At 37.3% G+C, this 25,181-nt stretch overlaps 3 protein-coding genes, 1 long non-coding RNA gene and 1 pseudogene across 4 annotated transcripts; 1 reads left to right on the top strand and 4 right to left on the bottom strand.

Moving 5' to 3' along the window:
• Positions 1-1,056: 1,056 nt before the first annotated feature.
• Positions 1,057-2,487, bottom strand: LOC114561622 (granzyme B(G,H)-like; annotated as a pseudogene).
• Positions 2,488-3,344: 857 nt separating this feature from the next.
• LOC114561854 (uncharacterized) lies at positions 3,345-8,447 on the top strand. The gene is made up of 4 exons (XR_003693397.1): positions 3,345-3,496; positions 5,244-5,337; positions 7,758-7,840; positions 8,045-8,447. It is a non-coding gene; the product is annotated as an uncharacterized LOC114561854 (long non-coding RNA).
• Positions 7,066-9,220, bottom strand: LOC114561849 (granzyme B(G,H)-like). The gene is made up of 5 exons (XM_028587977.1): positions 8,965-9,220; positions 8,618-8,777; positions 8,316-8,448; positions 7,929-8,150; positions 7,066-7,823 (listed from the first exon to the last, which is right to left on the bottom strand). The coding sequence occupies exons 1-5, from the start codon at positions 9,212-9,214 to the stop codon at positions 7,686-7,688; spliced, it is 903 nt and encodes a 300-aa protein (XP_028443778.1). The 5' UTR covers positions 9,215-9,220; the 3' UTR covers positions 7,066-7,685.
• A 4,783-nt stretch (positions 9,221-14,003) lies between these two features.
• Positions 14,004-17,012, bottom strand: LOC114561853 (granzyme B-like). Its single transcript, XM_028587981.1, has 5 exons — positions 16,955-17,012; positions 15,095-15,254; positions 14,674-14,806; positions 14,257-14,484; positions 14,004-14,150 (listed from the first exon to the last, which is right to left on the bottom strand). Exons 1-5 carry the CDS (start codon positions 17,010-17,012, stop codon positions 14,004-14,006), a joined length of 726 nt encoding a protein of 241 aa, XP_028443782.1.
• A 3,590-nt stretch (positions 17,013-20,602) lies between these two features.
• Positions 20,603-24,222, bottom strand: LOC114561852 (granzyme G-like). The gene is made up of 5 exons (XM_028587980.1): positions 24,142-24,222; positions 22,964-23,123; positions 22,660-22,792; positions 22,199-22,423; positions 20,603-20,922 (listed from the first exon to the last, which is right to left on the bottom strand). Exons 1-5 carry the CDS (start codon positions 24,197-24,199, stop codon positions 20,803-20,805), a joined length of 696 nt encoding a protein of 231 aa, XP_028443781.1. The 5' UTR covers positions 24,200-24,222; the 3' UTR covers positions 20,603-20,802.
• Between the last annotated feature and the right edge of the window lie 959 nt (positions 24,223-25,181).

Here is a 25,181-nt window from a genome sequence, read left to right as displayed (position 1 = left end):
GTTACAATGTTTTCACTCTGTTGTTATTACACACATTACACACAGGCCTGAATTACACACACATGCTCAGTACCTATACATGCACTACTGGAGAGATGTCAATATATGTGTATTTATTAAAGTTTGAATGCTGCTACTTGTAGTGCCGCCGCTACTGCCCAACACTGGTGAGTTCCCTGGAACATAAATGTGAGATGAGCTGAGTTGGGCTAGACTTTGGTTACCTGACTCCGCCAGATGGATTGCTTCGCATTTGCTCGGCATATCCATCTGGGAACTTTCTGTTGCAGAACTTTTGGGAAGGGGCGGAAATACTGGTTAGCTGATTGGATTAACCATCAGTCTATCACCATGTTGGTGATAGACGGGCCAAATCAATCAATCAGATCCACGAATCGTATGAAAATACAACCACAAGCCCGCCCCTGCTGCTGCAGCATAGCTCGTTAGCTTAGCATGCAAGCAACATGTCGATAAAGGATATTTGCCTTTCTGTAAAGGGAATTTAGGAATAAAAGGCACCATTTCAGGTTCCCGGACCATATTCCAAAAGAAGGATCCAAGAGAAAAAAAGCATTAGCGAGCGGCTAACAGAATTAGGGCTACCACTGTCTGAAAATACTGGTTAGCTGATTGGATAAACCATCTGTCTATCACCACCTAACCCACCTCAAAACCAACGCTGATTAGCCCGGTCGTTTGGCTAACGGCTCCAAATTTTCTCTATCTCAAGATGCCAGACTGATCTGCGAGTTGAAAACTGGAGCTTGCGAGATCAGGATGGTCTCATGAGGCTAAGACTTTGGAAGGTTGCAGATTGATGTCTGGAGGAGTGTAAAGAGTGGCTAAAGTGAAAAAAGCTGTTGACCAAGGGGGAGACACTGGTCATGTGAAATGAAATGCCCTTGCACGTGTGACAGGTAATCTTTGGCCTTGGGAACCTTTATTCCACAGACAGCCAGCCACTAATGACTGATCAGCCATACCATTAACAGTGAAAAAAAGTCATTTTCTTAAATAAACCAAATCACAATCATATTTTTTCAGTCTTTTGACTCAACTTGCCAAACAAAACATGATATTGCCTGTTAATGCATTTTCAATGGTTGAATCGATCCAGCTTCTATAGTCAGGAATTTTGGAATAACCTTTCATTTCTGGGCCACCTGAGGGTGGTCGGAAGTTGTGGGACACCAACCCGTACGCCCTTCCATTTTCACAGACCAGTGGAATACCAGAATCTCCCTGGAAGTACATACAGAGTATGGAGTGATTGCTTCAACAACAGTCAATTTATTTTCATTGTTCACCAATGTTTGTTTATCCATGTTATGTTACAAAAATATGTACCTTACCAGGTCCAGAATCTCTCTCAGAGCAGTACAAGTTGGTATTAGGACACTGCTTACTGTCAATCAGTGTTACACTGACTTCCATGAGTACAACAGACCTATAACTTCTTGTAGTCTTGTCTGTTCCTCCCCAGCCAGAGAGTATGTGATTTTGGCAGAGAGCCATCACCTTGGCCTGCGAGAGCAATGGGTCTCACATTTGTGCTGAATTTTGCCTTGGAGCTCAACTTGAGGAACAGGGAGAGATAAAAGTATTTAAAAAGAAATATAAACATCAATCTGTAAAGTATTTTAATGCCCCTTTTGATTAATGCATTCAATAGAGCATTTGCTGATAGCATGAGAACCAAAAATAGGAAATCCCAAATGCCAGCTGTTAAGTACGGATGTATACATACTATTCTTCTTCTTTTTACCTTAAGAAGCATTATGTCATTGTTTAAATCGGTTTCATTGTAGTCTGTGGAAATGCTTGCTCCACAGATATACGCTGTAGCCTACTCCATTACTGTTACTGACATTGTGAACTCCTAGTAAGAGTGTGTAGGAACTGAAATGACAAAATGAAATGCAAAACAATTATTCAATAATAAAATTATTAGTTTTTCTGTGAGTGCATTTCATTCACAAAATGGAAATACCGTATTGGTCCGAATATAAGAAAAAATCAAAAAAAAAGTGGGGTCATCTTAAAATCGGGGTCTAGACTTTCAGCTGTTCAAGTTGCAGAACGTAAGGAACGTCACCTGTTTCAACAGCCAATAGATAAGTCAGCTATAAACTATAGAAATAAAATGATCCATAATCCATTATATTTTAATGTTACAAACAGCTGGTCTTATAATCAGGGTTGTCTTATATTCTGACCAATATGGTATTAAGAGATTTGAATGTATTGCAAAATTATTGAAGCCATCATGAAACATATTTGCCAAAAATATATCATACATTGATGTATTTAAATAGAAGTCTGAATGTTTCAGTTTAGGTTGTTGTTGGAATGAGAAATCAGGAGAACAGAAATCAGGAGTCCCAGAATTCACAGTAAACCATCATAAAGTTAAACTGACCTGGCTTTGCAGTGGGCTGCAGTCATCACAAAATCCTCATTCAGAAGGAAGCCACCGCTGTTCATATTGTTGCATGTAATTCATTAAAATTTAGAATAAGAGTTTTCTGTTATAGAAATTACTTTTGTGAATATGAAATCATGCTTAAAAAAAGGATGGAAGGAAGGTTTTTGTTCTGAAATGCAGACATAAAAACCAAACAGCACATATTTGCAGAGTAATGAAAAATGAACAACAAATATACTGTACAATGTCTTTAAAAAAACAAGTGTACAGGCTATGGTTATTTTGCCATCAAGTACACAGAAAGAGCAATTCATATCAATGTCATTTCCTATGCTTTGCAAATAATGCTTTCCTGATATCATTGATAGAAGTTTGTAAAAAAAAAAAAAAAAAACAACTAAGGGTTGTAATCAAGTATCTTGAAGTTAAGGACCAAACTGTTTTCCACTGCACATTTGAGACAAACCTTCCTCAGTAATGGACATATGTGGGAGGATGATATAGTCTTTCTGAAAGAGTGTCCTAATTTATTCTTGGTTGATGGGCTGGAGAAAAGATGTTTTTCCCTGATATGGTGTCATATAAGCAATATCATCACCCTTTTGGGAAACAACAAATTGTCTTTGGGCGACAAGAATGTTATAAATAGACAAGAGAATAATTCATTAGAAATCCTTCTGAATGAAATCACATTACAAATATAATATTATTGTTAAGCCAATTCGGGAAAAATACAGATTTGCTTTTGAATATTGTCGATGAGAAGCAGTTGTGTACTTTTCAATATTGTAGTTGGACCTAAGCAACAAAAAACACCACATGGACCCTGTAACGCTGTTTGTGTCATTTTTGATACACAACTTCCTTTGATGTCATCCACACGATCAATACTTTCCAGCAAAACCTGTTGTATGTAATCTGATACCATCTGGTACATGTTATCTGCCTCCTAGTGGACTAACCATGCACTGCAGTCAGTAGATGTCCTTATTATACAAAACCATTAATGGCTGCCCTCACCTGTAAATGTTTTGCATGGAAATCTTTGGTCATTTAAAAGAAGTTACGGTAAGAATAACATTTATATTGTTATTAACACTTCAATATGAATATTTATTGGATTGAAGCAACCTATACCTAGGTATACTTTATATTGTATAGGCTTAGTAAAACTATGTTGAAAATGCACACTCTAAGGAAAAAAAACGTAGAATAACAGAAAACTTCTGGTAGCTCATCTTAGTCCCATAATTAAAAACAGAAATTTAGTGTGTAGCTACAGTAAAAATACAGAAAATGTTCGTTTTTTTAAAATTCTGTCAGACAAAGCTGCTCTATTAGTAAACTCCTGAAAAATAAATATTTTCTTTAATAAGCGTGATGTAAAGCTTTTTTGACGCTTTTGATTCTCGCTAATCCAAGTGCTGGTTAATAATTTACGATATCGGTGTTGTGAATAGCTAGCTAGCTACGTTAACTAGCCATATGTTAATAACAAGCCTACGTTAGTTGTTGGAGCACAGATACGTCCCATAATGCAATTCCAAATGTAAATAAACAGAAATACAACTGTGAATCACGTTCTATGGACATTGTCTGTTAAAATATACAGTCATGCAACTGTTAATTCACAGATATTTCTTCTACTAGACTAGAGCCAAGGTAGTGGTATTATATAATCTAGATGATCTGAAAAGTCCAGTGGTACCATGCCATGCCAGTTGGGAAGTGGGCTAAATATTGCTTCATGCTTTGGCAAGAGAATTTTCCAAGGGGTCTCTTGACCTCTGACCTCAAGATATCTAAATAAAATTAGAATCTTTGATTACCCATGAGCCTCCTCTTTACTGACATGTCCACTTTATGTTAATCCCATGCAGCTTGGAGCAAAAACCATGCATCTTTTTGCATCCAATACAGATTTGTTTGCCTATTCCAAAAAGGTGTTTTTGGATATCTCTGAATACTGGGTTCCCTAAACTTGGAGTCTTGGAGCTGCATCAATTGGTCATGACTGGAAAGCTGAGACTTGTGGATTTAATGAGCCCGATTGTATTTGTGTGCTGATAGTGTGATGCATAGTGGCCATTTTATTGTAATAAGACCATGTATTGAAACTTGACCTCACTGTATAAAATGACCTGCTATGACCCCTGGGATAATCACAGCCTCAGGGAACTTTACAACCAAAAACTAAAGACGTAGGTCATTCAGAGGATCTATGGCTTTCCTAATTTGTTTTTGTGTATTTTCATATAGCAAAAAAGTACAGTGTAAGATGCCCTTAAATGATTATGGATGGCAATTCAAGTGACATGGAGAAGTTAGGGGAAGATAAGGGTGATGATGATGATGATGATGATGATGATGATGAGGAATAGACTCCTAATGCAATCAACAATTTATGTATTTGTTTCTGTCTATTAAATGTTTTTTTGTGTTGAAATTCTAAATCCCGGTGGATTTATGAGGAGTATGGTTAGCTGTTCCTCAGATCTCTGCAGGTTAAATCCAGACAGCTAGTAGACTATCTGTCCAATCTGAGTTTTCTCTCACACGACTTTTGAACCTAGACATGTTCCTTCCTGAGGCTATTTTGCAGCGGCACAATGGCTTCGTCCAAGACAATTTTGATTGGTTTAAAAAAATTCCAATAAACCAGAGCACGTTTTTCTTCCATCCTGGAATGCTGTGTGGACTAGCCAGACCCTCCTCCGCAGCACTGTATAGGAAGGTCTGGCAAAGCAAGACTAATTATTAATAAAACCTTGCAGTTGCATCTTTTTCACCTTTCTGTGCCTCCCTTCTTTTGTAGGTGCAGAAGGCATCATCCTTCATTTCAGGAGTCTGGATGATGTGGAGATCTCCTACAGAGCCAGCAGAGCAGCTATGGTGACTGTCACAGTGATGTAAGTGAATTAGGTTGTTATGTAGTGTTTCCACTGTAAATGTGCAGATATGAATATAAAAACTCCTCATCATGCCTTGCTATGACTGTTTCTGAAAACTCTAAAAGCACTTGAAAAATATTTCAACAACCCCTTAAATTTGCCCATCTACCCGTTACAGAATAAAGTAGGATTAGGATTTTGCAGCGCTCATTTTAATTTGGTGGTACAAGAGCTTAAATTACACTTGATACAGTCAGAAGCATGCTTATATTGTCGTTGAACATGCTCAATTACTCAATATGTAGAACAACTGATAGAGCTGTGTTATGAAACATTTTGTGTTAAGCTTAAGTGACTTTTTATACTTGCGTATCAGTGTCCGTACCAGTTCTTATCCATATCTTAACTATGGACCACCACTCAATCATTTAAGCAATATCCTCCTTTGCTGCAACAAATACGTTTGTATTGTTCTTTCTAATAATTCAGTAAGACATATTAAACATTCAGATTGTTCAGTTCTTTTGCACTTATTACTCTTCCTTTAGCCTCCAAGGTTTCATCAAAATCCAAGGATTTGTCAAAGCCACCATTACAATACATTTACAGTACGTCCAGCACCAGGTTAGGACAGTCTGCACTCTATGAATCAGGTTATCATACTGGTTTAGCTACACTGAAGGTGCTCCTGAGTAAAAAGCATGAGATGGGGCATTTGGTGATTGGCAATCAACTATTTCATGGGGATGATGCAGCACTGCTGCAACTTTTAAGGACCCTGATAGCAGCTTAACAACAGCTCTATATATATATATATATATATATATATATATATATATATATATATATACCCCTTTGTCCTGGCCTCTGTCCAGCTCTGGGCCTCTGAATTATTCAGGGAAGAAAGCAGTGGAGCGAGGATCTAGTGGCCATTAGAAGAACTACATCTAAAGATGATTGCAAATGTGGCTTAAACATTGAGTCATAGTGGTTGCTTATGTGATATTTTTCACTACTAAAATGTGTTTTTAGCATGAATTATGTATGTGCATGTATAGTACAGTTATGTTCAATAATGCGATCAATTATATGGTCATATAAACAATGGAAACTGCCTGATGGTGGTGCTAATGGCAAGCTTTACTAATTTCATAAGGTTTCTTCCACTTTTGAGCATCAATATGTTCAAGGCACAATGTAAAAATAAACAGTTATTATTTGGGATATGCTGGTCACAGATAAACAACCTATGTATCCATATAACGGGTTTCACCTTCATACAAATTAGGAATGTAAAGATAAGATGGGAATCATCATACAGTACGTGTAGATGAATTTCATACCGTAGATGTAGATATGTAAAGGTGTCTGTTAAAACAGGTCTAAACTTACAAGTAAACATAACTGGATATAACTGACCCACAACTTTAATAGTAAGAGTGTTTGAGTTGTAGTAAAAAGGTGGACTGATTTAATGCCTAAAAAATCTAAAAATTTGAACAGAATGTACTTAATTGGAAAGTCTATCCTTAACCTCTCAGATATAGCTACAAATGCATTTACAGGTTCTGTTAAACAACAGGCAGAAACTTGTTTAGTTTTAGAACTTAGAAATGAGAAGAGAGTTACAGCTGTGACTTCAATAAGTGAAGCGTTTCTTAGCTGCATGGATACACTTTGTTCACTAGGAGGCAGTGTTGTCTTTTTCTAATTTAATTTACGCTCAAACAGAAACATGTACAGTGGCACTGAGAGAACAACAGTTTATTGTTCAAAAAGATGGTACAAAACTAACTTAAAGGATCCTGTGTTCTCATTTAATCAAGTCAAAAAGAATATACACAAAGCAGTAAAGTAGATAATGCAGATACTGTTGTATTTATGAGCAGGATGACATAGAGTGTCTAAAGAACATTTATTAAACAGTATTGAGTCGATTATATGCCTAATTAATGTGTGTCATGATTGTTAAAATAGCCTGCATGTGTTTGGATCAAATTTTCTTGGATTAATGTAAGGTTTATTCAAATAAAATGTCAAGTTCAAAGCCCCCTGCAGCAGAAAAAAAACAGCTGTATGATGAAAAAAAAAAACATGTCACCTAAATGAACCGAATCACATTCATATATTTTCACTCTTTTGACTCAGTTTCTCAAACAGAAAGTTATTTTGTATCATTTGATAACGTCAAAGTGAAGTACCTTTTACATAAATCTCTGTAAAGTAAGCAAGTCCAGTCTTTGGTATAGTCTCATAGCTTTGGAATAAGTTGTGATATTAGCATCTCAATTATCAGCTCTCCAATGTTATACAAACATTCAATTCAAACGTTGTGATTTGGTCAATCGTTAGATAAATTGGAGCTTTCATTGTTTGTTCATAATCAAATCGATCCAGCTTATGTAGTCAGGAATCTTAGCATAACTATATTTGTTTAGGTAACCTGAGGACACCACACCGTACGCCTTTCCATCTTCACAGACCAGTGGACCTCCGGAGTCTCCCTGGAAGTACATACACAGTATGTAGTGATTGCTTCAACAACAGTCAATTAATTATCATTGTTGCCCAACATTTCTTTGTCCATTTTATGTTACAAAAATACGTACATTACCAGGTCCAGTCTCTCCCTCAGTGCAGTATGATTTTTCCTTTTCACACTCCGTACTTATTGTTACATTGGCTTCCATGAGTACGACAGACATGTATTTTTTGTCCTTGTCAGTTCTTCCCCAGCCGGAGACTATACATGATGTTGGCAGAGAGCCATCACCTTGGCCTGCGAGAGCAATAGGTTGCACATTTGGGCTGAATTTTGCCTTGGAGCTCAACTTGAGGAACATGGAGAGATAAAAGTATATTTTAAAAGTATTTGAACGCTCCTCTTGATCAATGCATTCAATAGAACATTTGTAATGAGAAACAAAAAAATTGGAAATCACAAATTTCTGCCATAAAGTACCAGGATTTCTAAGTACAATTGTGTTTTATTTTACCTTAAGAAGCATTATGTCATTCCTGAAATCAGTTTCATTGTAGTCTTTACGTGGAAATGTTTGTACCACAGATATACGCTGGATTCCATTATTGTTATGGAAATTGTGAACTCCTAGTAGGACTATGTAGGAACTGAAATGACAAAATGAAGTGCAAAAAGCATTGTATTTATAAAATAAAAATATTAAAAGACTCAGCTTTAGGTCACAATTCACAAATCCATGAAGCATATTTCCCAGACTTAATGTTTGAGAATGTTTGGGAATTCCCAGTAAATAATCATAAAGTGTGTTAAACTAACCAGGCCATGCAGTGGGCTGCAGTCATCACAAAATCCTCATTCAGAAGAAAGCCACCGCAGTGTTTTGTTTTACCACTCGGCATGCGCCCCTCCAAAAGCACCATGTAGGGTCTGCTATGTGCCGCAGCCTCCCGACCTCCAATGATTTCCCCTGTACGAACTGACAAAAAGTGCAGGTGTGACCAAAACTAAAAACTAAATGGACCAAAGAAAAGTGATTAAAAAGAAGTGATTAAACAAGTTTATCTATCGTCATGCACCAAATGTCTCACAGTACTGATATAAACAGCACGCTAAACTACAGCTATAAACAGGAAGGTATATAATGCCACACAAACTTAACTTACCTTGACCATCAAGAGTCAGAGCAAGTATCAGTATTAGCAGTTGACAGTGGATAGACATGGTGCGATCACAGTCCAGCTGAGCTCCTGAAAAGCAGTGGCTCACATCACTGACAGGTTCAGTCTTTAAATGCTTTCTTGTATTAGGGTGGGTCGTCTGCATATGCAAATGATGTGGCTTTGAACCACATTCATGAGGGGAAGTCTCTGTCCCCTTCAGAGCATGAGTGGGACAATGTTTAATTAAGTACATACGGTATGGTGCATGTGGTGTACATACACCATAGTATTGTATTGATGCCTCTGTGGTAACACACACAGCCATGAACATTTCTATTGGCATTTTGTGGCCAATGCTTATTTGCTCAGAGGTCACAGAACACCACATGAAACATTCTAATTTTGTGATGTCATAACACAGTACATAAAATGGGTCTTGGAAAATGTGATCGCTGAGCTATATATAAATAATATACATATATATATATATATATATATATATATATATATATATATATATATATCATCCCAATGAATTATGAATTGTGAAACAGGCCACAGTTAGTCAGTAAAACTTAAAAAGGTAGAAATCTACTGTGTAACAGTATAGGCCTATGTGGCGATTCTTTTTGGCAGGCTTTTGGGAGCCACTACAAAACTGCTCATAATAATGATGAATTTTGCAACAATAAGAAATATGCATATCTAAAAAAAAATGCACGTAAGTCAAGACTTTTAACCCCAGCCCTGCAATAAAATCATCTGAGATCAAGCCTCTGAGAGAGTTATCTAACTATAGATCTTTGTGCGTGTTTGTGTGTCTCCCGCATGCACAATCCAGCAGCAGGGGATAGAAGTTGCTACATCCCCAGATGGCGGCTCATTGATTTGAAATTGATTATGAACCACAGTTTCTTGGCTGAAAGTCCTGTGTTGTTTTTGTTGTTCTTAATATTTCAAGTTCCCACAGAAGGTAGTTCAGAGCTTTCCCAATTACAAGGTCCTACAATCTAGTCACAGCCCATGTAAGCCATATTCTACTAGTAAATTCAAATTTAAAGGAGCCAAATTAGGCATCTGCAGCCACAGTATGCACAGCTAGCCAGAGGGCACAAAACTGTTTATTTTGTGACCATACTGAACATAAACATAAGAGATTTACAGACCACATGGTTGATGCTAGCAAGTAAGACTTGATACAAAATAATTTGTATAAGTTTTATATGCTTGGGACCCAAAAATATTGCGAGGGTATGCAAGAGAAAGACTTCAGGCTTCAGACAGACAGAAATACTTGATGCTTCATCATACAGATTGCAGTCACTCTCTCAATGTTTTTTCTATTAACAGGACCCATGAAACCCCCGACATGGCTGACATCAAAATAGCATTTCAGCAAACATCACTGTCATAGGGAGAGACAGAGATGTTGTAAGATATTCGTGGTTCACTGAAGAAAACAACAGGAAGCCATTAGTTTGGCTCTTCCTACTAGCAGTCCCCTAGAGGAAGTATCTAAAACAGTAACAAGAACATCCAGAAGTGGTAGAGACCATTCAAACATTACTGTATGTAAATGGCCTTGTCCCTAGTTCTCCACTCATTTTGCCCCAATAACAATGACAGCAAGGATTATCATGCTGGCTGCTGGCATGGAGTATTCTCATTGGTATTAGATAATGCCAATGACAACATGTGACTTGGTTGAAAACTCTTCAGCATCTTTAGCTGACTTTTTAATAGTTCTAGCTGAATATACCAACAATCGCTGGTAGTTGGGCTGCTACACCTTGTAACGCCCTGCAGTGCCCTGCTACGCCATGAACTACTACAACTGCAGGTAGGTAGCTAGTTTGGCGGGCATGCGATAATTTGCAGTTTCCGTTAGAACAGATAAACTAACAGTTGAATCTATTCCTTACACTATTGCTCTCATAAGAGCAACACTGTTTCACAGAAACTATTATTTGCTGATCTATGATCGGACAAACAGGGACTACAGATGTAAGTTAGCTTATAACTAACTGGTACAGTTAAAAAGCTGTGCACTGTCCTGTCAAATAAACAAATAATATACCATACATATATGCAAATAAATCCCTGTTTGAGGTAGGGGGTTTAGCGACCGCCTAATTGGATTGTGGGTTGTCTGGCAGTGTATTTATTATTTTGCATATCTTTTGTGACAAATAACCTCTATTTAACATAAATACACCAACTACCCTCAGGGACCAGTGTTTTTTGTTATTAATTAATCTATCAATTCATTGTTTTTTTTTAATGTGTCCCCTTTCTTTGGCCTGCATAAGCTGTAAGCCTTCCATTCCTGGTACTAGTTGATCAAAAGTCTCTTCCATTTTAATTGACTGGAAATAAAATCTTTATTTGTTAGTGCAGCAGTGTCTGATTCTAGTTAATGCTGGGTCTTGTCTATCTAGGTGTTGCTTGGTCACATCCGTTGGAAATGCTCTTGCATTGTATCTTATTTGTGATCTGCAGGATGTATAGATTGATATAAACCATTTCCTCTGCCTGAGTTGTGAAACAGCAGTTAAACACCCATTGGTTCTGACATTCTTTTAAGTCTTATTTTGAGTCATATATGTTCAAAGGCCAAAATTGGTCCCATGCTCTCCACTTTATTCAGTAATAAAGACCATTTAAGTATGCAAATCAGTTTATTGCAGTGACGGGGATGAATGATTGGTAATGGAGGGATCAAAGAGGGGTGTGGACTCTGTGACAAAAAGAGGCCCCCGGGAGAAGCATGGTGGGTTAGTCTGAAGTGAACTTCTCATGGGTTCGAAAGGATTGGATACAAATTTGTGCAGAAGAGAAAAATGGGGTGAGAGATCCCAACCTTACGGTGACCGACAGGGGCAAACACCCTGCAACTTAAGAAAACACACGCAAAAAGACAAAACACAAGCAAATTAAGAAAACAACTTCATTAATTTGACAACACATGCGCAGCATTCAGCGAATGTGCTGCAAATACACATAACACAACCAAATACATAAATGCGCTGCAAATATGAAACAATGCAAAATGCTAAACTTTTCAGCGTTTCATCTTTTCCCCTCATTTTTCCCCACCTCGTCCCTTCTATATGTACCATATATGTTTATTTATTAAAGTTTGCCATCTTTCCATCAAGTAAACTCAAGCTTGTGTGTCTGTTTTCCCCTGCAGCAGAGAGACGTCCTAGGCATCAGCCCAAGGATTTGTATGTGATGTTACTGTTACACAGAAGTGCTTCTTTCGGCTTTGCATACTTTCACGCTGCACTTCTTTAAAAAGTAAAACAAAATTAAGCTTGTGTGGACGCTACTGCACCACTTGATCAATAAAAGCTATTTCCAGCTACTGAAAAGCTATACTCAATAGCTTAGCGTACCACCACGCTACTGAGAAATGTAGTTAAACTAATGCTGCTACATGTAGTGCTGCTGCTACTGCCCAACACTGGTGAGTTCCCTGGAACATGTATGTGAGATGAGCTGAGTTGGGTGTAAAGAGTGGCTAAAGTGAAAAAAGCTGTTGGCCAAGGGGGAGACGTAAGGTAAAGGTACTTTTTTTGTCATATACACGTACATGTAGCAAAATTCATTCTCTGCATTTAACCCATCCCTCAAGGGAGCAGTGGGCAGCCAATGACAGCGCCTGGGGACCAACTCCAGATCTGAGCCAGTGCCTTGATCAAGGGCACTGCCTGGAGAACCTAGTACATGTTTTTGATGGTGGGGGAAACCGGAGCACCTGAAGGAAACCCACGCAAACATGGGGAGAACATGCAAACTCCACACAGAAAGGCCCCGGAACGACCTGGATTCAAACACAGAACCTTCTTGCTGTGAGGCCACAGTGCTAACCATTGGGCCACCATGCATGCTACTTTGGTCACGTGAAATGAAATGCCCTTGCACGTGTGACAGGTAATCTGTGGCCTTGGGTACCTTTATTCCACAGACAGACAGTCACTATAATGACTGATCAGCCCATAGATAGATGTGTCTATTTAAGCTCAGTTCGGACAGTGTTAAGTAGCTGTCCTGAAAAAACTCAATGCTGTCGGTCTGACTTAAGATGGTTCCTTCTCTTCCTTTGCAATTTGAGGCTCACACCATGAACAGACAGAGCCTACTTGAAGAGAGTTATAGTTTCTGACAGGCAGTTGTGTCATGACCTGCGTCTTCAGTATACCTCCTGCTGTTTTGCCCTCTTATCGTGTTTATTTCCTTGTTATTTGCTCTTGAAATATTATATTTTAAAGGCAATCCAACTTATCTTTTAACCTTTCATTATCGTCTAGTCTCTGGAACAGGTTGGGGCTGAGGGTTGGCTGGAGTTCAGTATAGGGAAGTATAGATGAATATCTTTAACCACATCCTCTGCCTCGAGTTTTGAAGCAGCAGAAAAGCATTTATCGTTAATTATCTCTCATTTTTATTTATGGTACATGTCTAGGAGCCAGAATCACTGGATCCCATTCCTTTCAGCTTATTATGGAAGTATTCAATTGGACAATAACTGGACCTTTGACCCTCCAGATTTTAGACTGGAAAGACACTCAGGCGTCTTGTTAAGTGGCACACTGTGACTCTAATGCTCACACTCAAAGGACAGTCGGGAAGACATGGGGGATTCCCTGGGCAATGCACAGCTTAATTGAACCATGCACACCAGACTCCTGCCCTGGCCGGCTAGGCCAAGTAAATATAATTGCCAGATCAGTGTGTATTTACTGTATGATCATGTATATGTATATAGATTTTAAGCGTCTGTCTTCCTTTTTTGCTTGTTAAAGTCTAGCTTGAAAAAAACTGCATCAGCTTGGTTTGAATTTGTAATTTGCTTAGAATAATCAAAAGTTACTTGATAAAAAGAAGTTTGTAGTCCCCGGCAGCAGAACAAAAACAGCCGTACCATTAAAAGTGGAAAAAAAAAGTAATTTTCTTAAATAAACCAAATCACAATCATATATTTTCAGTCTTTTGACTCAACTTGCCAAACAAAACATGATATTGCCTTTTAATTCATTTTAAATGGTTGAATCGATCCAGCTTCTGTGTTCAGGAATTTTGGTACAACCTTTAATTTCCGGGCCACCTGAGGGTGGTCGGAAGTTGTGGGACACCAACCCGTACGCCTTTCCATTTTCACAGACCAGTGGAATACCAGAATCTCCCTGGAAGTACATACATAGTAATGCAGTGATTGCTTCAACAACAGTCAATTTATTTTTATTGTTCACCAATTTTTGTTTATCCATGTTATGTTACAAAAATACGTACCTTACCAGGTCCAGTTTCTCCCTCAGAGCAGTACAAGTTGGTATTAGGACACTGCTTACTGTCATTCAGTGTTACATTGACTTCCATGAGTACGGCAGACATATAACTTATATTCTTGACTGTTGTTCCCCAACCAGAGAGTATACATGATTTTGGCAGAGAGCCATCACCTTGGTCTGCGAGAGCAATGTGTCCCACATTTGCGCTGAATTTTGCCTTGGTGCTCAACTTGAGGAACAAGGAGAGATAAAGTGTATTTTAAAAATATAAAGATCAATCTGTGAAGTATTGTAATGACCCTTTTGATCACTGCATTCAATAGAGCATTTGCTAATAACATGAGAACCAAAAGTATGAAATCCCAAATGCCAGCTGTTAAGTACAATGATGTATACATACTATTCTTCTTCTTTTTACCTTAAGAAGCATTATGTCATTGTTTAAATCGGTTTCATTGTAGTCTTCATGTGGAAATGTTTGCTCCACAGATATACGCTGTACTCCATTACTGTTACTGACATTGTGAACTCCTAGTAAGGCTGTGTAGGAACTGAAATGACAAAATGAAATGCAAAACAATTATTCAAGAATAAAATTATTAGTTTTTCTCTGAGTGCATTTTATTCACAAAATAGAAATATTAAGAGATTTGAATGTATGTCAAAATTATTGAATCCATCATGAAACATATTTGCCAAAAACATATCATATATTGATGTATTTTAAATTGAAGTCTGAATCTTTGAGTTTAGGTTGTTGTTGGAATGAGAAGTCAGGAGAACAGATATCAGGAGTCCCAGAATTCCCAGTAAATAAACATAAAGTATGTTAAACTGACCTGGCTTGGCAGTGGGCTGCAGTCATCACAAAATCCTCATTCAGAAGGAAGCCACCGCAGTGTCTTGTCTCACCATCCTGCATGCTCCGCTCCATATGCACCATGTAGGGTCTGCTATGTGGCACAGCCTCCTGACATTCAATGAGTTCCCCTGTATGAACTGGGACAATATCAGTGGTGGAAGAAGTATTGAGATCCTCTACTTAAGTAAAAGTACCTGTGTCACACTGTAAAAAATACTCTGTTACAAGTAAAAGTCCTACATTGGTAATGTTACTTACGTAAAAGTATGTAAGTATCATCAGAAAAATGTACTTAAAATATTAAAAGTAAAAGTACTCAATGCAGTAAAATCCTCACATTTTAGGAACTGGAAACGATCCAAACTGTTCTGTCAATCAATCAAGTGTTTAATCTGCATAATTTCAGCTGGATTTGTAGTTCATTATATTGGGTAGTTTAATTTATAATAAAACATATTTTATAAACTACATGGGTTTTATGTGCAGAAATCTTAATTTGTAAAGTAACTTAAGCTGTCAGATTAATGTAGTGGAGTAAAAAGTACAATATTTCTCTCTGAAATGTAGCGTGGAAGTAGAAAGTGGCATGAAAAGAAACGACTCAAGTAAAGTACAAGTACCACAAATTTGTACTTAGTGTACTTAATTACATTCCACTACTGGACAATATATACTGGTGTATGTATACATATATATATATATATATAAAAACTAAACTAAACTGACCATCAATGCCCATTAATGTTATTGATGTCCTTGCATTTCACTGAAATAAACAGATCCATCCTTGTGCATTTTACAGTATATCCCACAGTGTGGAGTGTGGAATGTACCACCGGCTGCTTATAGAGACCAATAATGTTATTTCTCCAGTTCGGAGGACGCCTCGTTTTGATGAAAATTAGTTTGTAGCTCGTTGTTAACCTTACTACATTAGGAAAGATGCGTCTTTTGTGATTTAATAACATTTCGCTATAAAGAATTGATCCCAGAAGTTTGAATCTGTGAATATCTTTCAAATTTTTGCTCACGTTTCAACCCGGTCTCACTCAAAAGCGTACAAATAACACGGGTTTACACTTTGAAAAAACGTGCAACGTGTACACCAAAGTAAAATTCATCGTGCATTATACACGTGGAGTGCTCCAATTGAAGTAAGGAAGACCGGTGCGTTTTATATGCACGCGGCTCGCGTCGCCACGTTGTGTGTTATCGCGAGAACAGCGTCACACAAAAACAAAAAAAAATGGTTGGGTTTAGGAAAAGAATGCAGGGAAAGGCTTTAGTAACACAAGAAAGTCACAAAAACACGGCACATAACCACAAAAACACGCTAATAAATGGTTGGGTTTAGGGAGGAAACATTGGGGAGGGATTAACAAAAAAAAAACACACAAGAAAGTCACAAAAACACGCCACATAAACACAAAAACCATCATAAAGTTAAACTGACCTGGCTTGGCAGTGGGCTGCAGTCATCACAAAATCCTCATTCAGAAGGAAGCCACCGCAGTATTTTGTTTTACCATTCTGCATGTGCTGCTCCAAAAGCACCATGTAGGGTCTGCTATGTGCCACAGCCTCCTGACCTTCTATGCACAAAAAAAAATATATATATATATATACATACTGTATATGAACTCACAAAACTTAACTGACCATCGTGCCCTTAATGTTATTGATGTCTTTGAAACTGATTGAAATAAACAGATCCATTCTGGTGCATTGTATGTCCAGCAGTGTAGAATGTAGTTCCTCATGTGCTGTAGTCTAGAGTGCATTAGCGTTCTCGAAAAAAAAGCATTGTATGGAGCTGTAGAAAGGCTTCTTAACTTACCTTGGATACCAAGAGTCAGTGGAAGTATCAGTATTAGCAGTTGACAGTGGATAGACATGGTGAGATCACAGTCCAGCTGAGCTCCTGAAAAGCAGTGGCTCACATCACTGACAGGTTCAGTCTTTAAATGCTTCCTTGTATTAGGGTGGGGAGTCTGCATATGCAAATGATGTGGCTTTATTGAGGGGACGTCTATCTGTCTGTCCAGAGCATGACAAAAGTTAGATATCCATAGTACTGGTATAAAGTCATTAGACAATGTTTAATTAAGTACATACGGTACAATAAATGTGGTTTAAAAAAAAAAGAAGAAAGAGAGTAAGACATAACATTGTGCAAAGCTAAATTACATAGTATTGGAGTTAGATGAAAATTAAATAACAAATACTTGTTTTCTTATATTGCTGATAATCCACAAGCCTGTTTTATTAAAAGTGGGAGTGGAGCTTTAGAAAGAAAATGACGTTTAAGGAAAGGAGCTTCAACATTTGTTTATAGTGGTTGCTTGCTGATTTGGTTGCTAATGTAAATAATATATTTTTTAAGTTTTAAAACTTTCAAAATAGGGTTTTCACTTCATCAGTAAGGGTAATTATGTATTATATATATATATATATATATATATATATTGACCACCGGTCAAAACGGTGTCTTGCTTCCATAAGCAGGTGACAACCTACAGAAGTGTTAAGTAGAAGCATATCTCTGTGAAAACTCCCATCTTTCTATGTAATCCGAGTAATCTATTTGATTTCCTCTCCTCCATAATGAGACAGTATCAGCAGGCTCGGTGGACCTCTGTTAGTCCGGCAAACAGCTGCCTGTCCCATCTGATTTGCACCACTCAGTGATGAAATGTTGAGTGTAATTTTGATGTGACCCTGGTACGGATGACAAACATCACTAATGACCAACAGCAAGTCTTTTCTGCCTTTGCATTTGTCTCGATACAAGTATACTGACAGTACAGCATGATTTGTTTTCTTCATAGAAACATTTACATTTGTATGGTTAAAGAATTCAGCTAAATATGGAATGTTAATAGATCATGGTGGCCTGATGTAATGCTTAAACAATATAATAATTGGAAACAAAATGCAAAGTTTCTGTTAAACAACAGGTCCAGGCTTGATTAGGTTTGGAGTTTATAAATGAGAAGAGAGTTTTCAGGTGTGACAAGAAGTGGACCTCTTCTGGCTGCATCTTTCTTTCTGTTCACATACTGTTTTTTCTTTTATAAACTAAAAAGTAGGCCAAGTTAGTCCCAAGAAGTCTTGAAAAAGTACACGTATACTACTATTAGTACATTTATAGTAGTATACTGTACTTGCTACAAAAACTATACTTGGGGAACTAAACTTTACCTCATTTTACTTAACAAATTTAACTTGACATATAACTCTTACAAATAGAAATACTAATACATCTATTAAACAGAATTGAGTCTACACTTAAATTTCTGATTTGAAGCCGTACTTAATCCGCATGCCATGATTGGCTTGTTAATTGTCAAGTTGTTCTTATGGTTTTATCAACCAAATCTTACATGTATCAGAGCTTTTTAATGCATTTTCCATGGTTAAATCGATCCAGCTTCTGTAGTCAGGAATTTTGGTATAACATTTAATTTCCGGGCTACCTAAGGGTGAATGGAAGTTGTGGGACACCAACCCGTATGCCTTTCCATCTTCACAGACTAATGGAATACCACCATCTCCCTGGAAGTGCAGTATGTAGTGATTGCTTCAACAACAGTCAATTAGTTATCATTGTTGACCAACGTTTGTTTGTCCAATTTTTTGCTACAAAAATATCTACCTACTGCATGACAGTTTGGGCGCAAGCAGCTCCGTCTGAAATAAAACGTATTGGTTCACTTTACAATCGAGCAATACAAATTATGGAAAAAAGGCCATCCGCTACCATCACTGTTACATCCTTGAAAAATATAATATATTAAGCTTTGAAAGCTTTAGTAATTTATGTTTTCTTAAATTAATTTTTAAGTGTATTAATAATTTAGCACCTGAGCCACTTAGTAGATTTATTCAAATACAGAGCAACCAAAGAGTTACCAGAAGCAGTACAAATCATAACTGCACAATACCATACTGTAGGACAAGCTTTGCACAGACTACCTTTTCAGTTAAGAGCTGTAGACTATGGAATTCATTACCAGCTGACATTAAGGTCATATCGGACTTCAAAAAATTTACTTCCAGCATTAAGTTGTGGCTTAAGGCAAATCAAAATTGTAACCATTTTTAACTATTATTAGTACTATTTTTTTTTTCCTTATTTTCCTTGTGTAGTGAGTGAAGTTGTGTGTGTATGAAGAAATGCCTATGATTTTTCCTTTAAATTTCGTTTTTTTTTCTTATGTATGTATCTGTTTTATAATGTTCTTAGAAATGCCCAACCAGGGACAAGAGTTGAGAATTAGCTCTAGCTATAAACTCTATATGCTCCGCATCAGTTACGGGCTTTGTATTGTAACTATGTTTGCTTGTATGGTCCCTGTTAAATAAACAGATAATAATAATAATAATACCGTACCAGGTCCAGTTTCACCCTCAGAGCAGTATTTGCACTTTTCACACTTCTCACTGCTGAATAGTCTGACATTGACTTCCATGAGTTAATCTGTAAAGTATGTTAATGCTCCTGTTGATCAACACATCCATTTGCATTTGCTAACATAATGACAATGAAATCATTTTGAAAATCAGTTGCTCTGAAGTCTTAATGTGGAAGTGCTTGTTCCACAGATATACGCTGTATTCCATTAATGTTATGGACATTGTGAACCCCTAGTAAGACCTGTGTGTAGGACCTGAAATCACAAAATTGTATGGAAAAAAAACAAACAATCTAAGAATAATTAGATTATTTGTTCTCTGAGGGCATTTTTTTTATAGCAACATTTACATTTGTATGGTTAATGAATTCTAGTTAAATCTGGAGTGTTGATAAAGCATGGAAGCTTGATTTAATGCTTGAAAATTGGAAACAAAAAAGCGAAGTAGAAAGCAAAGGGTCTGTTTTAGAGCTTAAAAATGAGGAGAGTTTCAGCTCTGAATACAAGAAGTGGACCTCTTGCTGCATGGATACACTTTGTTCACTAGGAGGCAGTGTTGTCTTTTTCTTGATTTAATTTACGCTCAGAGATGTGTACAGTGGCACTGAGAGAACAACAGTTTATTGTTCAAAAAGACAGTACACAAAACTGAACAGATCCTGTGTTCAAAAAGAAGATGCACAAAGCAGTAATAATGTAGATAATGTTGTATTTAAGAGCAGGATGACAGGGTCTAATATTTTAAGATATGTATTACTAAAATATCTAACTACATCAATCATCATTGAGTCTACTCTTGTTTTTCAGATTGGATAAGACATACTTAATTTGTGTGCCATGTTTGTTAAAGTCTAGTAATAAAAATACCAGCATGTGCTTGGTTTACATTTGCTTATATTCTGAAGTTTATTCACAATTTTTTTTTTATTGTCAGTTGCTAGCCCCCTGCAACAGAAGAAAATAACTGTACCATAAAAATCTAAAACATGAAATTTAAATGAAACAAATCACAATAATATATTTTCAATTCTCATACAGAAATTTTATTTGTATCATGTGGTAACGTCAAAGTAAAGCACATTTTAAATAAATCTGTGTAAAGCAAGCAAGTTCTTTGGTCTGACAGTGTCATGGCTATGGAATAGGTTGTGATATTAGCATCTCAATTATCAGCTCTCCAGTGTTATACAAACAGTAAATTCAAATCTTGTGATTTGATCATTTCAAAGTTTTTTCATGCATTTGTCATGGTCAATTGGATCCAGCTTCTCTAGTCAGGAATCTTAGCGAAACAATGGATTACCGGGCCACCTGATTCTGATCGAAAGTCGTGGGACACCACACCGTACGCCTTCCCATCTTCACAGACCAGTGGACCTCCAGAGTCTCCCTGGAAGTACATACACAGTATGCAGTCAATTCATTTTTATTGTTGACCAAGGTTTGTCTGTTCAATTATTAGGGGTGGCACGGTTCATGAAAAAACATCTGAACCGCTCGGTTCGCTTGTCTCGGTTCGGAGTGTGTGTGCGTCGCACAGTTCGACAGTTCATGGCATGCGCAATGTAGCCTTGTGCCAGTATGTGGCCTCAGACAGTCTATTTCCCTTTTGCGTGAAAGAAGAGGTGTGCACACAGACAGTAAAAATGTAGTGTGGAGTGCTGCAGGTCATGTCACATGTAGAAATGGCAAGTGGGAGAGATAAGGAAGGCTGCCCGGAGTTGGAGGATGAGCCAGCGTCGTATAAGGTTCTTATGCAATGCAAACGTTGTTCACTCCTCCAGGAAATAAGAAAGACCTTAGATACGACATTCCTCCCTTAGCAACAAGAGATATTTATAGTCCGCTCGGCTCGTAGAACCATTCAGCTTAGCTACGAGCCAGAAAGCTAACGCTAAGATCCAAAGTCAATAACATTGTGTACAGTTGGCAATCAGTAAAAATAATTTGACAGTATGTTGAACAACAAGACAAGCTAGTAATCCAGCCATGTCATTGAAGACTTTTACGAACAATTGTATGTGTAACGTTACTGTCGGCCGCAGCCTGAAGTAGCGACCTGAACAGCAAAAGTTATTCGCTGTGAAACAAAGTCAGTTCAGAGGGGCAGTATAACTTACTTCTTGCAGCTTGTGCGTTAGCGCCATCCCGTGGTGTTCAGAAGATGCACCTTGCAGCCAATCAGAATCACCAAGACCATAAATGCTAAAATGCTAAGTTATTTCAATTGATATTCTGTAATATTTCAATCTTTGTGTGCTAAAAAGGCACATAAGTTCCTGTAGATAGCAATACAAATTCTCCTTTTTTTGCCAAATAAATGAAAAGCATGTTGAAAACATTAATGTCTTCCCTCTTACTGTATCAAAATCTCATCTGGCTTTCCTCAGAGATGGTCCCAATAATGTGCTTAAAGTCAAGTCAAATTCAGTTTGTGCATGATTACATGATATAACTATTTTTTAATACTGTATCCTACATTGTGGATAATTAAGCTATATATCTATGCTGAAGTATATTTCTGGAGTTTTAAAGATTAAAAGAAAAAATAACCACAAGAACCATACAGAACCGAAAACCATGACCCTAAAACCATGATACAAACCGAACCGTGGGTTTTGTGACCCGTGCCACCCCTACCAATTATACGTTCCAAAAATACGTACCTTACCAGGTCCAGTTACTCCCTTAGAACAGTACATGTTGTTAGTAGGACACTGCTTACTCTCAATCAGTGTTACATTGACTTCCATGAGTACAACAGACATATAAGGTATATTCTCGTCAGTTCTTCCCCAGCCGGACACTATACATGATTTTGGCGAGCCATCACCTCGGCCTGCGAGAGCAATGGGTTGCACATTTTTGCTCAATTTTGCCTTGGCGCTCAACTTGAGGAACAGGGAGAGAGAAAAAAAATACACATAACGAAGTTGAAATATAAATTCAGTCTTGTTGTCTAATATATTTCCTGATAAGTTATTGTTCAGTGATATGCATACATTAAGTATTTCAAGCCTACTCTTTAATAATGCATAGCATTTGCAAATAACATTATGAGAAACATAAGTAATTACTAAAATAGACCATAGCTAATTTTTGGCTCAAACTGCGAGAATTGACTTACCTTGAGAAGCATGATGTCATTGTTAAAATCAGTTTCATTGTACTCTTTATGTGGAAATGCTTGCTCCACAGATATACGCTGTAATTCATTACTGTTACGGAAATTGTGAACTCCTAGTACGACTGTGTAGGAACTGAAATGACAAAATGATATGCACAACAATTATATAAGAATAAAAGTATTAATTTTATTCACAATATAGAACTATTAAGAGAATTGCATATTTGTCAAAGTCATTAAAGCCATCATTAAGCATATTTGCCTAAAATCATCATCATCAAATCATAAAGTGTGTTAAACTGACCTGGCTTGGCAGTGGGCTGCAGTCATCACAAAATCCTCATTCAGAAGGAAGCCACCGCAGTGTCTTGTTTCACCATCCTGCATGCTCCGCTCCAAAAGCACCATGTAGGGTCTGCTATGTGGCACAGCCTCCCGACCTCCAATGATTTCCCCTGTATGAACTGATAAATGTATATATATATATATATATATATATATATATATATATATATATATATATATATATATATATATATAACTCACAAAACTAAACTGACCATCGACAGCCATTAATGTTATTGATGTCTTTGAAAGAAACAGACCCATCCTGGTGCATTGTATGTCCTGCAGTGTGGAATGTACAGTATCAGTCAAAAGTTTGGACACGCTTTCTCATTCATTTGAATGGGAAAGTGGAAAATGGTGAAAAGGCATTGTCATTTCACCACTGCGATATCTTAGAGAGACATACATTTTTAAGTGTTGACAATTTCAAACATTTCAAGTATGCTTGTTTGGTATATAAAGTGTTACATAATCTTGCACCCCCCTCCGCTGCATGGCTTTTTCCAAAGACTTGAAAGCGGAGGTATTACACAGGCCTCTGCTAAAGGGGACTGTGTGATACCATTTAGATGCACCACTTCTGGACAAAATGTATTGTCAATAAAAGGAGGTAAACTTCGGAATAGCTTGCCCCTCCCAATAAGAGAGTGTCCTACATGTAACACCTTTAAAACTCACTTAAAACAGTTGCTTCTAGAAAACCAGAGATGCACTCACTTTTAACTGTCACACATTTCATCACCCATACACTTTCACTGTTAAATTGAATGCATTATAGAAGTGGATGAATAATGTCTTTGTCATCATGTAGTTTTGTTTTGTTTGTTTGTTTTTGTAAATGTATATGTCACCATTATGTGTACCTTTTAATTTATAGTGAATGAGTGCTGTATGACTACTGGCTGTCTCTGTTAGTTAGTCCTATGTCACCTGCCTAAGGACTGCAGATGAAAAGTAGTTATTTTTACTAATTCTGGTATATTTACATACTTATACAACAATGTTCATAAATATGCATGGTCCCTATCAAATAAACCAATACAATAAAATAAATAAAATGTAGCTCCTCATGTGCTGTGCATAACAAGCTCAATGAAAAAAGGAATACAGCTGTAAAAATGCTTCTTAACTTACCTTGATCATCAAGAGTCAGTACAAGTATCAGTATTAGCAGTTGACAGTGGATAGACATGGTTAGATCACAGTCCAGCTGAGCTCCTGAATAGCAGTGGCTCACATCACTGACAAGTTCAGTCTTTAAATGCTTCCTTGTATTAGGGTGGGGAGTCTGCATATGCAAATGATGTGGCTTTGATGAGAGGGCATCTGTCACCTCCAGAGCATGACACAAAGTACTTTGTCATGCTTGTCATAAGATTTTCGTAGTACAGGTCTAACTTCTTTAGACAATGTTTTATTAAGTAGATACGGTGTGTGTTACATACACAATATGTAATGTAACAGTGTAATGTGCAGCCATGACACAAACACTGATTATTTTTTTAAGTCAAGACTGATGTTGCGAGGCAAGTAATGCCTTTCACAGTAGACTCTTTGATTCGCAAATTATCTATCTATTATGAATTCTCTTTTTACATAGAAAAGACACATGCCTGTGACCGCATGTTAACTTGTCATTGAGTCAACTGTTGCAAGCTTGAGTAGATTTCAGACCAATGTAGTGAACCGTGATGGTCATAATTTATCCACTGATGCCTTTGTGGTAACATTCACAGCCTTGAAGATTTCTATTGGCATTTCATGTTCAAAGATGTGGCTTTCTGGAAGGAGCCTCTATGTCTGTCACACAGCCCCAAAGGTAACATTATTCTGATGTTATCACGTCATAAGACAGTGTACAAAAATAGGATTTGTTTGAAAGTGTGGTTTGTGGAACTTAAAGTGAAATGGGACCACTGAGCTACCAGAGGAATGAAGAAGTCATTAGGATTATGTTGGAGGCAAAATGAGATGTGAGATGAGATGAAACCAGCATTATAGTAACAGAATATTTTGGGGCCGTCTTTGTCTTTTAAGCAAGGAGCCACTTTAACAATTTCTTTATTAGAAAAATGTATGTGTAATATAAATCAAATGCAATTCATGATGTGTGTTCATAGCTTGCGGGCTCTCCAAACCGTTTTGCTTCAGTTTGGCAAAAATAAAGGAAAACA

This window comes from Perca flavescens, chromosome 9, assembly GCF_004354835.1.
Source record: "Perca flavescens isolate YP-PL-M2 chromosome 9, PFLA_1.0, whole genome shotgun sequence".
In the NCBI taxonomy this organism is placed as follows: Eukaryota; Metazoa; Chordata; class Actinopteri; order Perciformes; family Percidae; genus Perca; species Perca flavescens.
The sequence above is the reverse complement of the archived record's forward strand: the minus strand, read 5'-3'. Positions and strand labels throughout refer to the sequence as shown.